This window comes from Babjeviella inositovora (genome assembly GCF_001661335.1).
Source record: "Babjeviella inositovora NRRL Y-12698 unplaced genomic scaffold BABINscaffold_4, whole genome shotgun sequence".
Lineage (NCBI taxonomy): Eukaryota > Fungi > Ascomycota > Pichiomycetes > Serinales > Babjeviella > Babjeviella inositovora.
Window position 1 is genome coordinate 715,163 of NW_017566841.1, and position 19,231 is coordinate 734,393.

General features: G+C 47.5%; 8 protein-coding genes across 8 annotated transcripts; 3 read left to right on the forward strand and 5 right to left on the reverse strand.

The window, feature by feature from the left end:
• Window positions 1-1,235: 1,235 nt before the first annotated feature.
• On the reverse strand, window positions 1,236-3,663 carry BABINDRAFT_160991 (uncharacterized protein). Its single transcript, XM_019128580.1, has one exon. It carries the CDS (start codon window positions 3,328-3,330, stop codon window positions 1,513-1,515), a length of 1,818 nt encoding a protein of 605 aa, XP_018986107.1. The 5' UTR covers window positions 3,331-3,663; the 3' UTR covers window positions 1,236-1,512.
• Window positions 3,664-4,671: 1,008 nt separating this feature from the next.
• On the reverse strand, window positions 4,672-7,571 carry BABINDRAFT_160993 (uncharacterized protein). Its single transcript, XM_019128581.1, has one exon. It carries the CDS (start codon window positions 7,164-7,166, stop codon window positions 4,707-4,709), a length of 2,460 nt encoding a protein of 819 aa, XP_018986108.1. The 5' UTR covers window positions 7,167-7,571; the 3' UTR covers window positions 4,672-4,706.
• Window positions 7,572-7,791: 220 nt separating this feature from the next.
• BABINDRAFT_160994 (uncharacterized protein) lies at window positions 7,792-8,199 on the reverse strand. The gene has a single exon (XM_019128582.1). It carries the CDS (start codon window positions 7,971-7,973, stop codon window positions 7,818-7,820), a length of 156 nt encoding a protein of 51 aa, XP_018986109.1. The 5' UTR covers window positions 7,974-8,199; the 3' UTR covers window positions 7,792-7,817.
• Window positions 8,200-9,773: 1,574 nt separating this feature from the next.
• On the reverse strand, window positions 9,774-10,483 carry BABINDRAFT_160995 (uncharacterized protein). The gene has a single exon (XM_019128583.1). The coding sequence runs from the start codon at window positions 10,098-10,100 to the stop codon at window positions 9,939-9,941; it is 162 nt and encodes a 53-aa protein (XP_018986110.1). The 5' UTR covers window positions 10,101-10,483; the 3' UTR covers window positions 9,774-9,938.
• Window positions 10,484-10,840: 357 nt separating this feature from the next.
• BABINDRAFT_166365 (uncharacterized protein) lies at window positions 10,841-11,770 on the forward strand (the record flags this gene model as incomplete). The annotated part of the gene is made up of 1 exon (XM_019130423.1): window positions 10,841-11,770. One exon carries the CDS (start codon window positions 10,841-10,843, stop codon window positions 11,768-11,770), a length of 930 nt encoding a protein of 309 aa, XP_018986111.1.
• A 1,697-nt stretch (window positions 11,771-13,467) lies between these two features.
• Window positions 13,468-14,865, forward strand: BABINDRAFT_166366 (uncharacterized protein; the record flags this gene model as incomplete). The annotated part of the gene is made up of 2 exons (XM_019130424.1): window positions 13,468-13,501; window positions 13,649-14,865. The coding sequence occupies 2 exons, from the start codon at window positions 13,468-13,470 to the stop codon at window positions 14,863-14,865; spliced, it is 1,251 nt and encodes a 416-aa protein (XP_018986112.1).
• A 702-nt stretch (window positions 14,866-15,567) lies between these two features.
• TEN1 (Ten1p) lies at window positions 15,568-16,065 on the forward strand (the record flags this gene model as incomplete). The annotated part of the gene is made up of 1 exon (XM_019131703.1): window positions 15,568-16,065. One exon carries the CDS (start codon window positions 15,568-15,570, stop codon window positions 16,063-16,065), a length of 498 nt encoding a protein of 165 aa, XP_018986113.1.
• A 1,296-nt stretch (window positions 16,066-17,361) lies between these two features.
• Window positions 17,362-19,218, reverse strand: PPR1 (Ppr1p; the record flags this gene model as incomplete). Its single annotated transcript, XM_019131688.1, has 1 exon — window positions 17,362-19,218. A coding segment is annotated over one exon (1,857 nt), but the record flags the coding sequence as incomplete, so codon positions are not given.
• Between the last annotated feature and the right edge of the window lie 13 nt (window positions 19,219-19,231).

A 19,231-nucleotide genomic window follows, 5' to 3' on the forward strand; every position in this document is an offset into this window, starting at 1 on the left:
ATAAGCTGGATTTTCCGGAGCACTGAGAGCAGGAGCACCCGTCAGTACAAGAACAACTCTGGGACTTTTTTTCCGAGGCACATTTACATTGGTTCTTGCAGGCCCCTTCGGTTCCCTTATCACAAACACAGTGGTTTTCACAGGTACAGTTGTTGAGCTTATTGGAACAGGAGCAATCGTCAATACAAGTGCAGCTCTGGGACTTGTTCTCAGAATCACAGCTACAATTAGTAGATTTTGTAGTGCAACCACAAGATTGGCAATGGCCTGGATCCTGGGTATAGGAGTTGGAAGTTTGATCGTTTGATTGGGAGTGGGACATTGATGGCTTTTTTTTTATTTGATGACTGAATAATCTAACAAATGTGCAATCCTACAGGGGGATGACACCTTCTTTTATATCTGATGTGTCGGGTTAGTGTACTGTTTTGAGGCATATATGCCTGCGATTGAGATATTTGTGCGAGTATCAGTCATTCCAATGGCTTCCTTAAAGTCTATGTTTCTCTGCATGACCTTCTCATTCGATCAAAAGGAATGTACACCAAATTATGAGTGCATATTGCGTCCATATGCATGTCCTGGACACGGATTGAGAAACCTCTGTAGACCAGGTTGCTGCCCGTGCAGAAGAGAACGTAGATTCAACTATTTTTTCCTCAAAAATTCTAGTTCTTTCATTGTATATTGTCCTTCTGTGTTCTGCAACTTTCTGGCTGTCCCTAGTAAAATAATGTGTCGTATTGGCAATCATTCTAGGGTGCGTGCAGCGCATGCAGTATTTTGGCGTACTGCGTTCGCCCATAATCTGCAAGGGTCTGGTTTGGTGGCGGAGTTTATAGCAACGTCAATCAATGCTGATTTGTGAGTTTTCTCGGATATGGTCACTATTTAGCCCATATTAAAGCCAAAACCAAAATTACTGCATCGTACGTATGATCAAGTCTGAGCCTTACACTGAGTGAAGTTTATTTCCATCGAGCTATGATGACGTCATAAAACTCTTGGAAACTTCAACTCGCCCTTTTTTTAATCAGTTTCAGGAAGATATTATAATGATTTATGTGGCCACATTTTTTCCATATCGGATAATAATTTTATTTTGCGGTCAATACAAGATATACATAAACATAAATTGAAAAATATTAAAATAAATCCTACTAAAATGAGTTATTGAAATACACCGTAGTAAAAGTATTAACTTTGACGTTATTTACAAATATACCTTTGCAGATGCTTTATCTATCATTATCTAGTAATGTTTCTCTCTCTTAATCTTCAGTAGTCATATACACCCCAAAGCGAATTCAAACAAAACAGTACAGCTTTCAATACCTACACCCCCAGCCTGGATTCATCTCAACTATTCCCCCTCATATTAAACTCCTTTAAACGCTGTTTACCGCTCTGTGCAAATACCGCTTACCCCAAGTCCCCCTCGCAAACAAATCTTTACAACACACACACACATATATATATATATATCACGGTTAGATGAATGTCTGGCATGTGCTAGCCCAACTGGATATCACCATGTTCCTTTACATATCTCTCATCATCTTCCTGCAACTCATCCCAGCCCCTAACTTTCAAGTTAAACATAATCGCACCGATGGTAACAACACCGCCAAACCGGAACACCCAGCCGACGGAATCGCTGCTCTCGGTCGCACTCCCACTGCTCAACATTTTGAACAAGAGACTGCTCACCAAGGAGCTGATCATTTGCGGAAGTGCCACAAACATATTGTGGACCCCCAAGACAATACCGGGTTCGCATACGTAATGAGAGTACCGCTCTGCAAGCACCTTATACCCCAGGGACGGAAGTTGCAGCGAGTCAGAAATGGTGTGCAACAACGGCGTCTCGCCGAAATCGTCCATTCGAACGTTTGCGTGCAGTTCGGGACTGAGTGCCGCGCGCGCCTTGATCTCCTTGATGCGACCTATCTCCTCGCTAATCAAGACAAACGGTGCCCACAAGGCGGTTCCCCACGGGATGCCTAAAAAGCCCACCATCACGATGGCCTTGGTACTGCTGTCAATCAAGAACGTGGACACCATGCAGAGAACAAAAACGACATGGGAAGCGAGCCAGATGTTGCGTACTGACACACGGTCCAAATACTCCTGCGTACGCGCCAAAATACCGTCCGCGACCGGTTCTTTGCGCCCCCCATGGGGTTTAATCAATACCGGCAAAAGCAAATCAATGGCGAGAGTGATAATCGCCTGCCAGAGCAAAGCAACCGACCCACGTCTGGTGGCGCCTTCCGCGAGCGCGGTTCGCTCGTCTGGAAGTAAATCACTGAGGGGCCGGCCTGCCAACACCTCGTGGGTGTACAAATCACCGACATACGTGGTAGTATAGAAGAGCATCGGGAAGTAGCCGACCCAGGCGCAAAACTCGACCCAGTTGATCATAGCCACCTGCGGGGGCAAGCGCATGATAGACGATAGGGTCTGCTTGAAGAACAACTCGACTGTGGATGTAAATGTCAACTTATCTGGATTCAAGCCCATGGTTTGCATCACCTTTCGCTGCTTGCGGTGCTCTTGCTTGATCAAAGCGTCGGTGCGCGGGTTGCGCTCCTGGATGTAAGACGTCGAAGCCACTGTGGTGACAATTAGCGTGAGCGCCGCACACGACGAGAGCACCTTGAACTGGTTATTTCCAAGGAAAGACGGCAACACCTCAGTGAGTTTGATCGAGCCGAGGAAATAGCCAAAGATGTTGAAGGCGCCAATCATACGTGCAGCCCAGGCGTTGGCAATCTGCTGTTGCGAGGTGGGAACATTGTCAACGATAAACGCACGCACGGCGGCCTGGATGCAACTGATGGAGAAGTCGAGCAAGTAGATGCCAAAAGCAGCGAAAGGAATGGTTTTGGACTTGATGTACGATTCATCGGTGGAGCGCAAAAACCAGCCGACAATTTCGGTCGAGTGGCTCAAGTACCACAACGAAAACGTTGTGGCTATGCAGCCAGCCCATATGAACGGCTTTCGGCGACCTCCATGGTATGTGCAGTTGTCGCTTAAAATGCCCGCCATCGGCTGGCCGAGCGTGCCAGACAACGGGCCCGCGATCCAGATGAGCGCGAGCGTGTGTTTACTGACGCCTAACGACAAGAGGAATGGCGTTCCAGAAGAGAACTCCGTGCACCACGCGAGCTGAAGGCCCCCGATGGTAACCGTGAGGAGGAGGAGGTACCCGAGCGACCGCACCGGGTTAATGAGCGATTCTAAGGATTCAATGTTCATGGTAGAGTCTGTGTCTGTAAAAACTTCGGATGGCTCAGTGTCGGGCGAATCTATCTCTGCGAGCATTGGGTGTGGGTTGAGGATGCTAAATATGCCAAATGTAGCTAAGGAGCTATATTTAGTTGAAAGCGTTAAAACTGTAGATTCTATGTGGAGTAGTTACTTTCCTCGACTAAGAGTATAGCTGGCGCACTAATTGAAGAAAGTTGGGAACTGGTGAATCTGGTAAAAATAACACGAAGGTGGAATGTATGTGCCTTAGTGTAGTTAAGTTCACGAGAATGGTGATGCTATATCCGCAAAGTATTGATAGAACAAGTGTAGCTAGGTATGACTAGTAAATGATTGTAACGTTGTGGGCTCAACTCAGATTCGGGTTCTGGATGGATTGTAATTTGTGTAATGTTTAGGGTATGGATTCTCGGCCCTAGACGCAATCCCCGCTTCATGCAGCCCCTGAAATGGCACGCGCAACTTCGCAAGCAATCTTGCGACTGGCAGCTGAGAGGCATACGTTCTAGCACGTGAGACGGCCTTTCGCATATCTGGCGATATGTACAAATTTGGTTTACCGTACCGATGGAAATTATATTAAAAAAAAAAAGGTATTTCACCTTCAATCAGATATATTAGAGATATAGTACTTGAACCACTTCATTAAAGCACCCCGCGACTGTTTAAAGCTCTCCTGTTATATTGGCCTAAGAAATCGGATTCTTTCCTCGGACCTACAAACCAGGCATGGGATTAATACATTTTTGAACTCTTAGTAAGTAACACATGGAGCTGGTATAGTCATATACTATTGAGTAGTCTCTTTAATGGTTGCTTGGAGTTGTACTTTCAATCCCCCGAGCAAAGGTACTGAAATCATGAAGGTGACTTGAATTATTTTACGTAGTTGCATGTAAGTGGCTGAAAACTGTGAACCACAGATCAGATTCTTGGGTGATAAAGTGTCCATACGTTAATATTGAGACCATGTATTGCCAAAGAAATTCTATTGTAACGAATTTGGCTCAGTGGGTAAAATATAGCCCCCAGCATGGCCCATATTATCTGGACCATCTAGCAGCTGATAGTTCCCTTGCCTGTCAATGGCCAGTGGATATCTCCCTTAATCCACCGAGCAAGATTTCGTGAAACAGAAAACTGAACTAAGTCTGTTTTCTCAATATCTCGACGATAAGTGCACGTACCAAAATTTCGTGTTGTGTTTTTGATATATGCTAATGCCGTAATTTTATAAACGTGGTCTCACTGAAACTCACAATAATTTTTTTATTTAATTCCAGAGGGGATTCCTTCGGTTTCGAAAGATGAACAGAGTATTAATATCAATGTAAAATTAATCAACTTTAAACATTTTCTCGGAGGCAGTCTGCTGAGTCTAGAGTTACACCACTTAATTCACACATCCAATGTTATATATAATACAAGCACTAACCATGAAACTCCAGATAGAAATACCCCATACTAGAGAAGGCTGGGTCCAGGAAAAACTCCTGCGGCGTATCCAAGTTGAATGACTGGTCCAAGTCTATGCCAACTTGGTACAAATGACTGTCAAAGATTTGGTCCATCGCCCCTGCATCTTGGGAAATTTCTGGTAGCGCTTCCTCCGGGGCTTCCGCGCCTCCATCACAGTCCACATCTCTGTTATAATATCCCACATCGTTCAAGTATACAAGCGTGCTAATCAAGATGAGCGAGATGCGCATGCTTATAGCGCGCTTCTCTGCTAGCCGTTGCGCATGTTGGAGGTACAAGTGGAGAAAGTTGACGATGCTCTCTAAGTTTTGGCGCTCGTTGGTCGCGTGCCCAATGCCCAACCATGCAACTAAGCCGTCCAGATCACTGCTCTGAAAGGACTCGCCCGCCAAGTACAACGAAAACAGGTCATATAACGAACGCACACACACAGAAGTTACCATCTGAAGTGCGCGCAGCGCCATGTACAAGACCGGCACAACTAACATCGTCTCCGTCCCGCTAGGGAAGCTCTGCACGAGCTTCCACTCATCTATACACATATACCCCAACTTGAATAAGAGAAAACCCTTCTCAGCAGCGCGATCCGAGAAGATGCCGCGGAACGTATCGAGTTGCGCGTCTTCTGCGCACGCGAGCGCAAGCGCGTAGTTCGTGGTGTACTGTACATAAGTGAGGAACACACGTACCAGCAATTGGTTCAAGCGGACAAGCTCGTCGACCAAAGTCTCACTCTGCGGCCGCACAAACAACTCGTCAAAGGTGGGAATCCGGGTCGCCAAAAACTCCTCGATCCGCCGGTTGTGCTCATGGTGCTCCGAAACCTTGCACGCTCTGTGAATCTGCGTCAACAGGCAAAGCGCCGCGCGCACAAGAAGTGCTGCATCGGCACTGAGCCGCACGTGCTCCACTGCCTGTGCCTCATGGAGGTGCAATCCGCCCTCAGCTACAAGCTCGCGCGTCATCGCGGGATACTGTGTATCGAACTGGTCGTATACGATCATCGGACAGCCGGACTTGGCGGCCTGGGCGCAGTCGAGGTACACCAACGCGTACCAAATCTTGCGCCACAAATGCTTGGTTTGTTCGTCATACTGGATGATAGTGAGGTCGAAGTGCGCAAAGTCGCGGTGCATCCCACTCATGTGCGCCAGCTGAAGGAACATGGAGAGAAGCACCGACAAGTCGGTACCCTCCTCTACCTTCTCGGGGCAGTGGAAGCGGTAAAGGCAAAGGTAAAGGAACGCCTGAATATTGCGCATGTTGGGTTTGCGGAAAAAGGTGCCGTACGAGAGACATACCTTGGCATTTTCCACGTATATACTTTCGATAGTCACACCTGCCACAACAAATTCATGATGGAGCGCGCGCATATGCGCGTCCATGAGTGACGCCTCATATGGCGCAAGGCTCCGAAGCTGGTCCACGGGTATGGAGAGGTATGCAAACCGCATAAGCATTAGACACATAGAGATGGTGACCAAGTGTGTAAAGCCGTCTATGTTGAAGTAGACGTTGCCGCTCATGTTGGTGAATATAATTTCCTCCACTTCGCGGCGGAACGCAACCTCGTCAATGTAAGGCATACACACGTAAACATGGGAGAAAAAGCGGTCAATGAGGAGGTCGAAGCACGTACGCGAGGGAAGTGAGAGATTTATTGAGGGGAGGATTTCAAGAAACTTGGAAGAGAGACCTTGTTGGAAGGCGATGGAGCCGTATTCGCTAGGAAAAATCGCAGTGAGCGATGCGGCAGATTGGTCAATGTACTCTGCGGACGGGACCTTCTCCGTAGGTGACGGGAAAAGGCCTATCGGAGAGCTGAAGTCCCTCTGAAGTTTTTCCCCGGCACTTCCCGCTCTTCCTAAGCTAAGTAGCTGAGAATCAGAGTCTGATTCTGTCTCATCTACTACAGCGGATGGAGTCTCATCTGGCCTGGTGTTTATTCCTTTATAGTTCGCCTCTTTGTAGCGCCCGATCATCTGCGCGACTGCGGGCTTCATCACACTGTCGTTAGTTAGCAAAGACATGTATGAGGTGGGACCAAAGTACATCGGTCTATCGCCATTGAGCACCATGGTGTCGAGTTGGTCCACCAATTCCAGCACATCGTGGGACTGTGCGGGTGGTGCCTCGGACACGCGCGTTTCGTGATGCTCGATAACTTGCAGTAACACACTGAACCGCTTCTGCAATTCGCCTATTTCCAGGCGGAGACTTCTCTGCTCGCACATGGCCTTCCGCGTTGATTTCTGTTCGTAGAAACACATTGCAACCGAATCGTTGGCTTGACAGTTAAGGCAGTGCGGCTTCTGCTTGCCGCACTTAATACGCCGCCCGCGACATACCAGGCACGACGTCGGGATGCGGTTTCGTGTCTTACGCGGCTTCGTGTCAGGCAGATTGGACATTGCTAGTAGCTATGGAAATACGATGGCCCGTGTATGATGTCTGATTTCCGGGATATAAGTTATTGTTACTTTGAAATAACTGGCGGTATGTTAGCAAGAATGCTAGAGGTTTAGTTCACGGGAATAAACTCCGATAAGTTTGCTATGAAAGATGGTGGCCTCAGTCAATCAATGAAAGGTACCAGTGAATGTGAGGGCAAAAATGTACAAGTAGGATGATATTGTATATAATAAGTGTGTGTTAGGGTGATGCCCGGTTGCGCTTGTTCCGAGGCTGCTTGCAAGACGACACTCAAGTATCACACGGCACAGGGAAATAATGGTTGTCGGTAAGAGGTATTCCAACGGCTATCACAGCTAAGAAAATATGATATTGGTCCAATAGTTATAGTTAAACTGAGGGTTGGGTGGCTGTTGTTTTTAGTGAATCATTTGCAAGGCTGCTACTGGTATAAATGGTATTTGCCTTTCCCCGCTCAGTCTGGCTGGGTGAAATATACCCTGCGATAACCGGCGCACATGCGTCAGCCGCAGTCGATCGTAAACGTTGTGATGATCGACGAAACAGACCCACCCGATTTATCTTTGGGTGAAAACAAGATTGACTGTTTGGTTCACGTAAGGTACCAGGTAGAGCCTTTAGAGTTTTTACTACCGTGCTGATGGTAAGATTGCCGAATATCTGTTTCCTAGTGGCAGATGTGTGAGCCACGGTGGTCTAATGGTGAACGGCTCGACATAGTGGCGCATTATAAACGTGGCGCATTGACGATAAGTAGAGATCTTCCAAATATGCCAGGCCCCCATAGTGGTAGTCAAGATGAGCTAACCAACAAAAGATCCCGAGAGATTTTTTTAAAAAAGGAACCGAGCCCGGGTAGTTGAACCGTGATGGGGGTATTGGGGGGAAAACGTGATATAGAAGCCTGGATCGCAATTATCATGGGTTTAGATGTTGATTTTAGACATGCACAGTGCTTTTTTACGCGACGAAATTCCTGCCAAACCCGGAAACTTGGAATCTGGCCCATCCTGGTAACATCTCTTTGTAACTTTGATTGTTTTGTGGTTCTTATATACACCGCAGCATCCGTAAACAGATTGGCACAGGGTTTCACTGATAGTCCATGAAAGAGTGAACAGGGGCTTGCCTTTATTCGGAGTTCATTTGTGCTTAGATGTCTTGCTGTAGGAAATTATCTATATTTCCGAGCGAATATAGATATTTATACGAGCTTTTAGTGTTTGTGACATCATAAAGTTTCATTAGAGCTAGCGTCTTGAAAAAAGGATCCTTCACATATAAACATCTGACCAAAACTAGACTTTCTCTTGTATACCTACCCTATACGATAAACCTTAATACATCACCTAAACCTCGGATTTGCGGAGAAAGGATATCTTACACCCTCAGTAAGAATATCAGGGGGTACAGCCACCGGCGGTACTGGCCATAAGTGCGAAAATCGGTAGAGCAAAGTATCAGGTGCAACGTATGCCTCGCTTTTCATGCCCAAACGCAAGCACGGCCAATATAACAAATAGATAGTAAATGTGACGATACACACTGTAAAATTGATTATACAGCGTTAAAAAGGCGGTAATTGGAAGAAATTAGCCAACGACGCCTTGGGAATCGGCAAATAGTTCCATTAACTACCCTCCGCAACGCGTAATCCCGCTCTAAAGGTACCACTTATAACTGCCCGTACGAAGACCAATCCAAAATTCTGTGCAAGATGTGCTACCAGCCCCTTTGGGAGTTCTAAATATTTCATCAGGAACAATAGCACTTGTAGATTTTTAGTGCTAATCCAAGCAAGACCGTTGAATTGTTTCGCAAATGAAGTTGAGTGGAAGATCCTAGTCCTAGAGACACAAGTGCATTCTGCTGCCCGATCACAGCCACTTGGATGCGCCGGGCACAATAAAACGACCCGATCTCGCTTTAATTTCCCTTATCCAGAGGCAAAGATATAGTATAGTCATAGAAGTATTGAAAGCCTCTCTCAAATGTGGGTTTCAACGCCTGAGATACACATGTTGAGGGGAAGGGTGCGGGCACAGAAAAATCTACTCTTTTATTGAAAATAACGATGGTCCCCTCTTATCTTTGGGGCAAGCTTATCAAGATCAAAAATAGGGGAGAACCACCCCTGTGACTTAAAGTTCAAGGCAGCTTTACATAAATTCGAAAGTGGTAGAGAAGAGTGTCCTTTTTTGTGTGGTCAAATGAAGGCGTGTAGAGCCCTATGTGAGGCGTTCTGCGCAGGGATTATTTACCAAACAGCCTCTTACAACGCGCCACGCTTAGAGTATTTCTCGAGCCTCTAGGAAAGGCTAATAGAATTTACTTTGAATTTACTAGCGTAGTTGCAGTTTCAGTTGTGAATTTATTGGACCTGGTCCCCTGGTATCTAGCAATCCCCCAGACGGGAGTTGTAGTTTGCAGTTGTGGTAAGCAAATTTAGCAATGTTGGGAACAGATAAAGATCTCGAAAGGTCCAATCTGTGAATCTGCTCTACCTGAAGTAACACATGGTATATGCTTAAAGTCCCTCGCCTTTAAGGGGGTGACAATTGGAAGTTAAAAGAAAGCCAATACTAGACGCATGTAATTAACGTATAAATATACGTATTATGATAGACGTTGAAGAAGATATATAGCACTATTATCTACCTTGTCCACCCTGGACGTTGTATGTTCCGCGGCAATTAGTCCTTGTACTCGGCAAATAGCCACTGGACGTACCGACAATGTGATCTCTACTATCAAGACCATATTCTGTACATCCGCTTAGCTGCTGGAGCACAGGCGAGGCTTGCTGATGGTGAGTATTGTCCTCTTAACTCCCCTAGACCAGTCGCTTTCGGGCTTATAGCCAGCACTGCCCTGGTGGGTGGAATTCTAGCATTTGGCAGGTAGACAGACATTGCTCCTCCACATTGCAACAAGGGTAACACTTCACTCCACTCCCTGCGGCATCCTTGCCGAAGCAAAAAGTTCTGCAGACCTCGCATGTAGTCCCGCAAACATACCCTTACATATGCAGTTCTTTCAAGTGTCACGGATTCCTCCCCGCAGATGTGACAGGGTCTGTGATAGACCGCATCACCACTTAAGACGTTACCGTGACGGTAGTGAGGTGGAGGCGGAATTTAGTCACGGTTCCATGATTGCGTTATTATGCCTCCTACATGTCTACACCCTCAGCGGCGGTCGAAGATGCAGCCCTGAAATGCATGTGGCACTAGTTTACGCTCGTACCACAAGCAGGGCCACTACATGCATCCAAGTTGTAAAATACGCACCTGGGTCGATATACCATCACTTTGTTAAAAAAAATAAGCGGTGTGGTTCGCAAAGATCTCACCATGGTTCTGAGGTTGAGGTCGGGGACCCATAGTCTATGTGCCTCAGGCCTGGCTCCGGCACAGGCGAAGAAAATTTTGCATGAAAGTGACGGGGATTCCGTGTGCGTTATGCCCAGGGAATGTGCCGATCGCCGAGGCGCTGGCTAATCTTACATAAACGAATTGCCTCCTGGTGCATATATATATATGTGTGTGTACAAGCCCCTCGAGTTATTTGAATCATTTCGCCATACTCATTGTTCCAAATAAATCAACACCGTCCACCAAATCAACCACTCCATTCAATCCCCTGTAATATAATGCTGTCGCCACCGTCCACGCCAGAAACGCGCAAACAGGACAGCTTTGCCACCCCCGCCCCTGTTGCTGCGGTAGTCGCATCCATCTCGCACAAACTGCAGCTTCAGACGCCATACACGCTTGGGAACGATGAGCTCAGAAGCGACACATCCGTTGACACACCAATCGGTATCTCCAGTGATTCTGCCTTCGCTGACGGGTTAGCGCAGTTGTTGGCTAAACTCCAGCCGGCAACCGCAGACGTACACGAGGACACCCACCCAGCCCCAGAAGTCGACTTCAATGCACACAGGGCGGATATCCTCAAGTGTTTGACCAATATAAACCACGTAGTGACGCATCACAAGTTCCACAATAACCTCTTGTCCTTCGAAAATAGGAACTTGGTGGCGCGACACGGCATCGAGATCGAGTTGTTGAGCCGCGAGGTATGCATCCTAAAGCTGTTATTGCAACAGAAAACCCGCATGCCGTCCTGGATAGCTCATACCAGCGATTTCCCCAGTCATGGGTCTAGTTATTACGAAACACACACAGAGATTATCGATGGGACCCCGGAGGAAGCCCCTAGACTACAAGCAGCGTTAGAGGTGACACCTGAGCAGCCCCGGAAGCGCAAGCTTCAACCCGCTTTCAAACCACATTCACGCACAAGACCTGTGAAGACGTCCCCTCTATCAGAAAAGACCTCACTTGACCGCTCCCAGCTTCCGCCTACCGCCATGTTCTCCACCACCACCGCCCTGTGCACTCTTACACCGGAGAGACCCATCGGGGTATTATCCCTGGTTCGTCCAGCGTGTTCTCTAGCCGGAGGTGTGGGTGATATCAGCCAGGAGAAGCAGACGCGTGTGTTTTACCTCCACAATTTAAGTGAGAAGCGCAAACCAGTGAAGGCGGAAAAATTGCTTCCCAGAATCAAAAAATAAACGGAAGAGGAAGTGGACCGTCAATCAACGATTGAAATGGAAGGCTATTATCAGGGGGAGGAGGCTATAGAGATGGACGACGTGTTTGAGGGCAAATCTCTAAATGCCAAGTTTCATGTTCATTTGATTATCCCCCTAATCTTTTAAAGTTGCGCACGCAAATAGAATGCTCGTTTTTTAATTAAATATGTATATGGAGTATTCTGCGACAATTGATAATGTAAGTGGCGCTTTAGCTGCTCAAATAGTCGGTTGCTTCGCATTTCTATGCCCCACCTCTTACGATATCAGAATTCATATACGTGTCAACGGAGATACATTGAGGGCGTGAGACCGTCAGCATCCTACGCCTCTATTACTTTTGCCGGAATAAATCAATTTAATTCCAATCTCGCAGTCCAGGGATTTTTGGCTAAACTCCTAGAGCCTGCATACGTGCGCTATAATAGTTAAAGACTAGGATATCTAAAGCACGTATTCTCGACAAGGCTACTCATGCATGCACTTCCAGACCCCAAAGTGGAAAGCCTCCCCTGCGCACATGGGTTACCGCTGACCGAACTCTCCGTTGGCTGTAATTGATAACGGACCACTCAGTACTCACATCATCGATAGTTCGGCATCAATTTCTACATGAGTGGCAGCAACGAGGTCATCAATGGTTTTAACCCCTTTGATTCCGTTTGTAGAACACATCTCCCAAGATGTAATGCAATGCATTTACACATTTCAGCCGTGCAGCTCAGAGTACTATGATTAGGTGTATATCACAGATATCATCGGTAGAAGCATGCTAATAAACGTAACGTCACAAGTATAACTATTTCTGGATATACTGATAATGACAGAACATGGAGTTATATATCTGGAGAAGTGTTGCCATCAGTTGTATCGTACCTGTTATTTTCTACGATTCTGTAATAGTTCAGCAAGTTCTAGTCCCAAGAAATAGGTCTCGTCTGTATCTTTCTATCGGTCTAATAATGATAAGTAGGAAGCAAGCATGGCTGGAATGAGACAAATCGGATACCTGGAGCTCATGAATCTGAAATATCATAACTCAACAACACAAGTCCAGTACACGCTAAGGAGGTTCGTACACACTTAAACTGCGACTGTCCGGTTCACTGCGACTGTCCGGTTCACTACGACACTAGGTAACGAGTCCCCCTCAAAGCCATTAGGCCACATCTTTATTGAGCATGCCTGGTTTTTATCTTAGCTTGAGATTGCCGCTATTAATGCTAAAAGCCCAAGGAACTGGTCGAAGAACAACATGCTTAGTAGCACCGTGCATATATCCTAATCTGTAACAGGGGCTGTGCTATTCCAAGTTTGTAAAGCCAAGAAACAGCCTAAGCAGCTAAGTTTCACACTGCTATGGGTTTTTAGACGGAAGTAGACCAGATAAAAGCCATAGCTTTAACATAGTTGCATACCCGTCAGGATATAGATTTACACCAGGTAGTAACGGTTGCTCTCAACCGAACAGCAAACTGTAAAGAGAAAGTCCCAAATGGAAACGCGGTCCCACTAAGGAATAAAATGGCCAACTTTCTAGAAAGCTCTTTCTAAATTTGTTCTGGTGCTCTTTTTATAATACACATATTATTTTTACCATATATTTATCCAAGAAATCCCTTGTTACGCAGCTTGTCACCTCCTTGGACAGTAGCCCCCATTCGCTTAGTGCTCTCATGCACATGGGTCGTGCGCAGGCTATCTCGCCGGGTAAGTTCTGCCTCGGCCTCCTGATAGCGCTATCTAAACAACCTTAACAACCCTTGGACTCTATAACTCTTCCCTACAACACCATCACACAAATGCGGTTAACAATCTTTACTTGCTTGTCTATTATTGCGTCTTGTTCCGCCATAGCCGCCTATGACGCTGCGGTCTTCCAGATCGGCACTGATGTGGAGGGCGTAACTGTGTCCTCCCAGTTGGCGGGCTTGTTCTTAGCCGACAAGCTCGACGTCAGTGATCACTACAACGCTGATAGCGTGGACTGCACTGTGCTAGCCTCTCTCTTAAATGCCGCTCCACAGGCTGCCAAACCCGAATTGGTAGTCTTTGTGCACGGCGTTGCTGCGCCAGCGCAGTTCATGGATGCCAGCCACTTTGAGGTGTCGTCTGATGTGGGATTCAGCGACTTGGTCAAGCAAACGACCGAGAAGTTCCCTGAATGGTTGAAGGATAACAACCAGGTTGTGAATTTATCCTCAGAAGTGCAATTGATTGCGCCTAGCCCACCTACTGCGTTGGTGCACAAGTTTGAAACCATCTCGGACGAAATCGAGGCCCTCTGGCCGGATTTGAAAGCCCAGTTGGAAGACTTTTTACCGGAAAGCAAGGCTAATGGCTACAGCGTGCGCTCTGTGGTGAAGCACATCAGCGACACGCTCTTTGCGGACGAGTTGACCCAGTTGAACAGAATCCAGAACGCTGTGACCGACCCATCCACCAAGCTCATTGTAGACTTGAAATCCTTGCTTTCGGTGGGTACAAAGACCGGTTTCGGATCCTTAACCTACTCCGCCTGTCAGCAGATCATCGCCCAGGTTATCTCACAGAAGCTTGGCCAGTTCCTGGTCACCGTTGTCGCATTGCCTGTGGAGCTTGGCATCTCCCAACAGAACAATCAGGGCCAAGAAGCTTTGCTTGCCAAGAGGGATGCGAAGAATTTGGTTTCCAGTCCTTTCATCAATGCCAACGCTCCATTCACGAAGAGAGACGCGAAGAACGTGTTTGTGCACACTAAGCGTGACGGCAGATCCGCCTCCATGGGCTACTCCACGGAGGAGTCCTGTCAGGTCGCTACCGCCAACTGTAACAACCACGGGATCTGTACCCAGATTGGCGCTACTTGGACCTGTGTCTGCGCTCCTAGTTTCAACAGCACCATCAACAAGACCACCTCTTGGGCCGGTGCCGCGTGCGAGAAAAAGGACGTCTCGGTGGAGTTCAACTTGTTTTTGTGGACCGGCGTGGGATTTCTTACCTTGTTTGTTGCTGGTGTTAAGATGTTAGCTACCGTCGGTTCTGAGCCATTGCCGGGAGTGTTGGAGGCCGCCACCATCAAGAAATCTACTTAAGCACTTTTTCAAGTCCCTTCCTTTTTCCCAAAGTCATAAATTTATATATCTGGATACGTTTCAGTTCTCATTTTTCCTCACCTTGTGTGTCTTTTTTCGCCTTTTATTCGTATTTCTGCACATAATTTAAATTTCAATAGTGTAACTACAAGACGGTGGGTTGTAGGCTGGATAGGTAAACGTAGACATCCAGTCATGAGTGACATATGCCTTGTTTTCAGTGCGAAACTGCTTCGGTGGAAGATATAGCACACTTTTGTTTGGAGTCTTAGCCTTCAGATTCCCAAGTTTTGCTGTTTCACCCCTTAAATTGAGTGTTAGTAGAGAAGTTTCAAATTGTTATAGAATGTTAACTAGCAATTCAGCCTTTCCATAATCGTCTACATCACTCTTATCAGCCTCAAACCTGAAGTGGTACTATCTAGATAACCCCATATCCCCTGGACGATTCCACTATCCAGAAATCCCTTTTTCATTGTTTTAAGAAGTTAATTATACCTAAAGGTCTAAAGTCTATCCTACTCAGCAAAGGTGTACCGAGGAATAGCTTACCGAAAACAAACTCCATAATTACAAACCACCGTGCGGCTCGCGATATCCCGTCTCAAAAACTAACCCACACATCCATGCTCTTATTCATCCGACCAGTCTACCATATCCTTACCTGAAATCATAACCAAGAGATAGAGAACTTATCTTGGGATGTCTCTACTCATCCTAGATCCCCTTTCTCTCTCTGAACAGCTTCCAGACGCCAGCGTGTCGAACGTTCATCGGCTCCGAATCATAGCTCAGGTACTACACTACGACGAACAAAAAGGTGATATCTACGTTACACGAGTGCCACTGTTCCCGCTGTATTTCCCTAAGGGTATCACTGCTGCTTCCGACGAAGTCCAGGAGATTTCACGCCAATGGATGAATAACAATTTGCACAACACCATTATCGACTTTGAAACCCTCATGCAGATGCAGCAAAACTTTCTAAAGTCCCAAATAACTGTAAACTTGACTGCAGTACTATCAGACAAACACTTACTGGTCGAGTGTGTTACTCCTGGCTCTGTGGTTGAGATAGAGGCGTTGTATGACGGGGAAGTACGCTGCATCGACTGTTTTGAGATCAATAGCAGCTTGGTCGATGCTAATTCAACGTATGCAACGCTCAGTATTTTGGGTGATTTGACAGATATAAGTTGAATCAGGTTGTAGTCCCTTCTGAAAGGAGACGTGAACCGTCGTTACGTGCTCTCGAGTTTGAATCATTACGTGCAAGTCCGTCACCTCAAGATTCAAGCCCCCGGTCTAATCGTTAACGTCGATTCGAATAACCCCAGAACTTGCCTTTCTATAAAGAAGCTACACGCCAAATTTTCATTATCCCAAGTAGGCTAACGGATAGCTCCCACCGTTTCTTTGTATTTAGTTACGACTCCAGTGAGGCTACACGAAAAGAGTCTATGTTGGTTAGCCAAGATCATTCTCTTCAGTTTTGAATCTGGCTCTAACAGTAAAAGGAGCTTACAGTGTTTACGAAACCACAGGTTATTCCCCCAAAGTCGACGTTCAAACGCCGCGACTGAAGTCTATGGTTAATCACTTCAACCGGACAAGGATGCAACGGTGGCTTCTCTGGTATAACTACACAAACATTTTCTAGTTCACATCACCTAGTGATTGATATATAAATATCTAACGATAAATATATGCACCACCTCGTCATGCTTTTTTTTTCTGTGTAGAAGCGAATATTTGTTTCCCATCCATCTGGTCTTCCCTATTCGCCGCTAAGACCTAGACCCATATACTCTTCGCTAGATACCGAAAGACCATCTCGTACAACCGCTGGCCACTATGAGTCTACGGATATTGCTGGTTAAGGTTGAAGTTCTCCATCCGTGGATTCATCGAGCCAACCTGGAGGTGCTGTGAGGAAATGAAGCTTGGCACATCAGGCTCGACCTCGGACGCGGGCTCGGGCGTATCACGCCGCATTGGGGGTTGATACGGTCTCATAGCCTGCTCGTTGTAGAAGTTGTAATAACTGTCCTGGGGGGACAGTAAGCAGAGCGACATAGGTGCCATACGGTCTAACTCCTCGAAGAAGCGGTCCAAATCATACTTGGAACTCCCAGTGGCCTCAAACATTTCCGCATGGATGGTTGGTGTACCAATAGTGCTGGCGACGTTGGACGGGAGGTTCAAGTTCAAAGTAAACCGTTCTTCGTCCTCCCTGAAAGCCTTAGGCTTCACCACAGGGGTCAACATGTCAAGTTGGTGCTGATGGCGCATCTCCTCTTGGGGTAAAGATCGGATCAACTGCCGGAGCTGGGCATTACCCATATGCGCAGCCAGTGCCACTACGTCATCGTCAATGATGGGTTTCCTGGGTGAATTTTCCTCATCGCCTTGCTTACTTTTGGCTTCGCCATTCTTTTCGCCCCAAAATCTCTCTCCGTGGACCTCGCCGTACTTAATCTTGAAGACTGCAGCGGCGAGGAACTCAAAGGTATCCTTGCAGGTAGTGGCCGCGTCGCATCTGTCCCTGAGAGATTGGAAAATGTTCACCGCCGTATTCGTAATGCGCTTCAATTCTTTCAAAGAGATGGACTCTCGAAGGTCGTCACACGTGTACACCGAATAAAGGTACGATGCCCCGGCCATGAACAAGTTGTGCACGGCTACCCACGTGTAATTAATCAGCTGCATCGCTAACATACGGTCGTACGTGATAATGACCTGTTTGGCAGCCTCTGTCGCAATGCGGTAGTCATTAAAGCTGAACTTGGGGCTCCGCGGACTCAAGCCGTGAAGCATGAGCAACGTGTGGTTGTAGGACAAATTGAAAAACTCCAAGTTAAAGTCGCAGTTCATCTTGCGCGGCGCGTTTGGCGTGTTGAGCCGCCAATTGTCAAGTTTTTTCAGAATGTATTCGCTCCAGGACGCGAGGTTAGAGAAAGCCCGCGGTAGCTCGTTGCCCTCGTACATGATTTGTTGAATCTCCGCCTGGATCTGACGGATCTTGAACATTGCAAGGCTCACCACCTTGTAGGTAGGAATTCCGCTGGCGTTTTCCAGGTAATCCGCCGTAGAATCTTCCACGATTAACATGTCATCTAATTCAGAAGGGAACTGCGTGTTGACACACCCCTCAGGAATCCCGAACGGGCGCCCGAGATAAACGCACACCTGTCTGTCGAGAGAGTAGGTACACCAGAACAAGCGCCGGCGCATGTCTTTGACGAACCCCAGGAGTTTCTTGTTACCCAGTTCATTCTGAAGACCGAGATCTACGCATAGGCGAAGCGCCAGACCGAGCACGTACCACACCCCTGGCTGTGCAGGCCGCATCATCGAGTAGAGTGTGAGGAGAAGGATTCCTTGAAGCGATTCAAGTCTGTCCAGCGAGGAATAAACAACGTCCATGGATCGGAGGGCGGCAGAGCGAAACCCGTCCAGAATTTCTGCCGGGTATTGAAGATGGAGCGCTGACAGTGCTACAGCAAAGATGATATTGAGGAAGTAGAGCGGAATAACGAACTCGGAGGGGACAACAAGCCCGTCGACATACCGCATGAGGTCTACGTAGTCACCGCCAGCGTTGTCCTTCTGGAAGGCGTCGATGTGCTGTCTGAGGCGGAAGTCCCAGGTATCGGTCTCGGCGACTCGCAGTGGCATGGAGGTGGTTGTGTAATCTGAGGCAAGGGACACTTTACCGAGCTGGCCGTAAATCGGATCCCAGTACTTGGCGATGAACTGTTCACGGTGAAGGATGGGGAGTTGCGAGTTGGTCTGCGCGAAGTATATTTTAAGGTACTCTTGCGCAATTTGTTTCGGCGGGAGGAGTGCCGGGTACGTGGATGGACTGCTGGTGATGGATGGGTCGTGTTCGGCGTTGTTAAAATTAACCGTCGAAAACATGAGGCGTGAGAAGGAGACGTCTGAACTGGCACCTACCAATGTAGGGGCGCTGGACATTGGCAGAATGGTTGCCGCCTCCCTCTCCGGTTCGAGGTGTTTCACTTGCCCTTCGGGCCGCTCCACCTTCTGCCGCTTGGCCTCTGGGTCGATACCGTTTTCACGGAGTAAGATCTCGAGCTCGGCGATTTTGTCCTCCAAGTGGATCACGTATGACCGTGGGACTTCGCGCCCAGTGGCCGGATCCAACCCCACACATTCGACGCCCGACTTGGCGCATTTAGCGCAGGCCGGAAAGTTCTGGTCGCAGCGGATTTTCTTAGTGCGACAGCGTTGACACGCTGCAATGGAGCGTGAAATTCCGAGAATGGACGACGACGGCCGTTTTTTGGAGGAGTCCTCGCTGTCGGAGGAGACTGAGGGGTTCCGCGTCATGGGAATGTGCCAA

What these genes read in the sequence shown, in the direction of transcription:
- BABINDRAFT_160991 (XM_019128580.1), bottom strand. Translation starts at nt 3,330, where the DNA reads ATGCTCGCAGAGATAGATTCGCCCGACACTGAGCCATCCGAAGTTTTT.
- BABINDRAFT_160993 (XM_019128581.1), bottom strand. Translation starts at nt 7,166, where the DNA reads ATGTCCAATCTGCCTGACACGAAGCCGCGTAAGACACGAAACCGCATC.
- BABINDRAFT_160994 (XM_019128582.1), bottom strand. Translation starts at nt 7,973, where the DNA reads ATGGGGGCCTGGCATATTTGGAAGATCTCTACTTATCGTCAATGCGCC.
- BABINDRAFT_160995 (XM_019128583.1), bottom strand. Translation starts at nt 10,100, where the DNA reads ATGTCTGTCTACCTGCCAAATGCTAGAATTCCACCCACCAGGGCAGTG.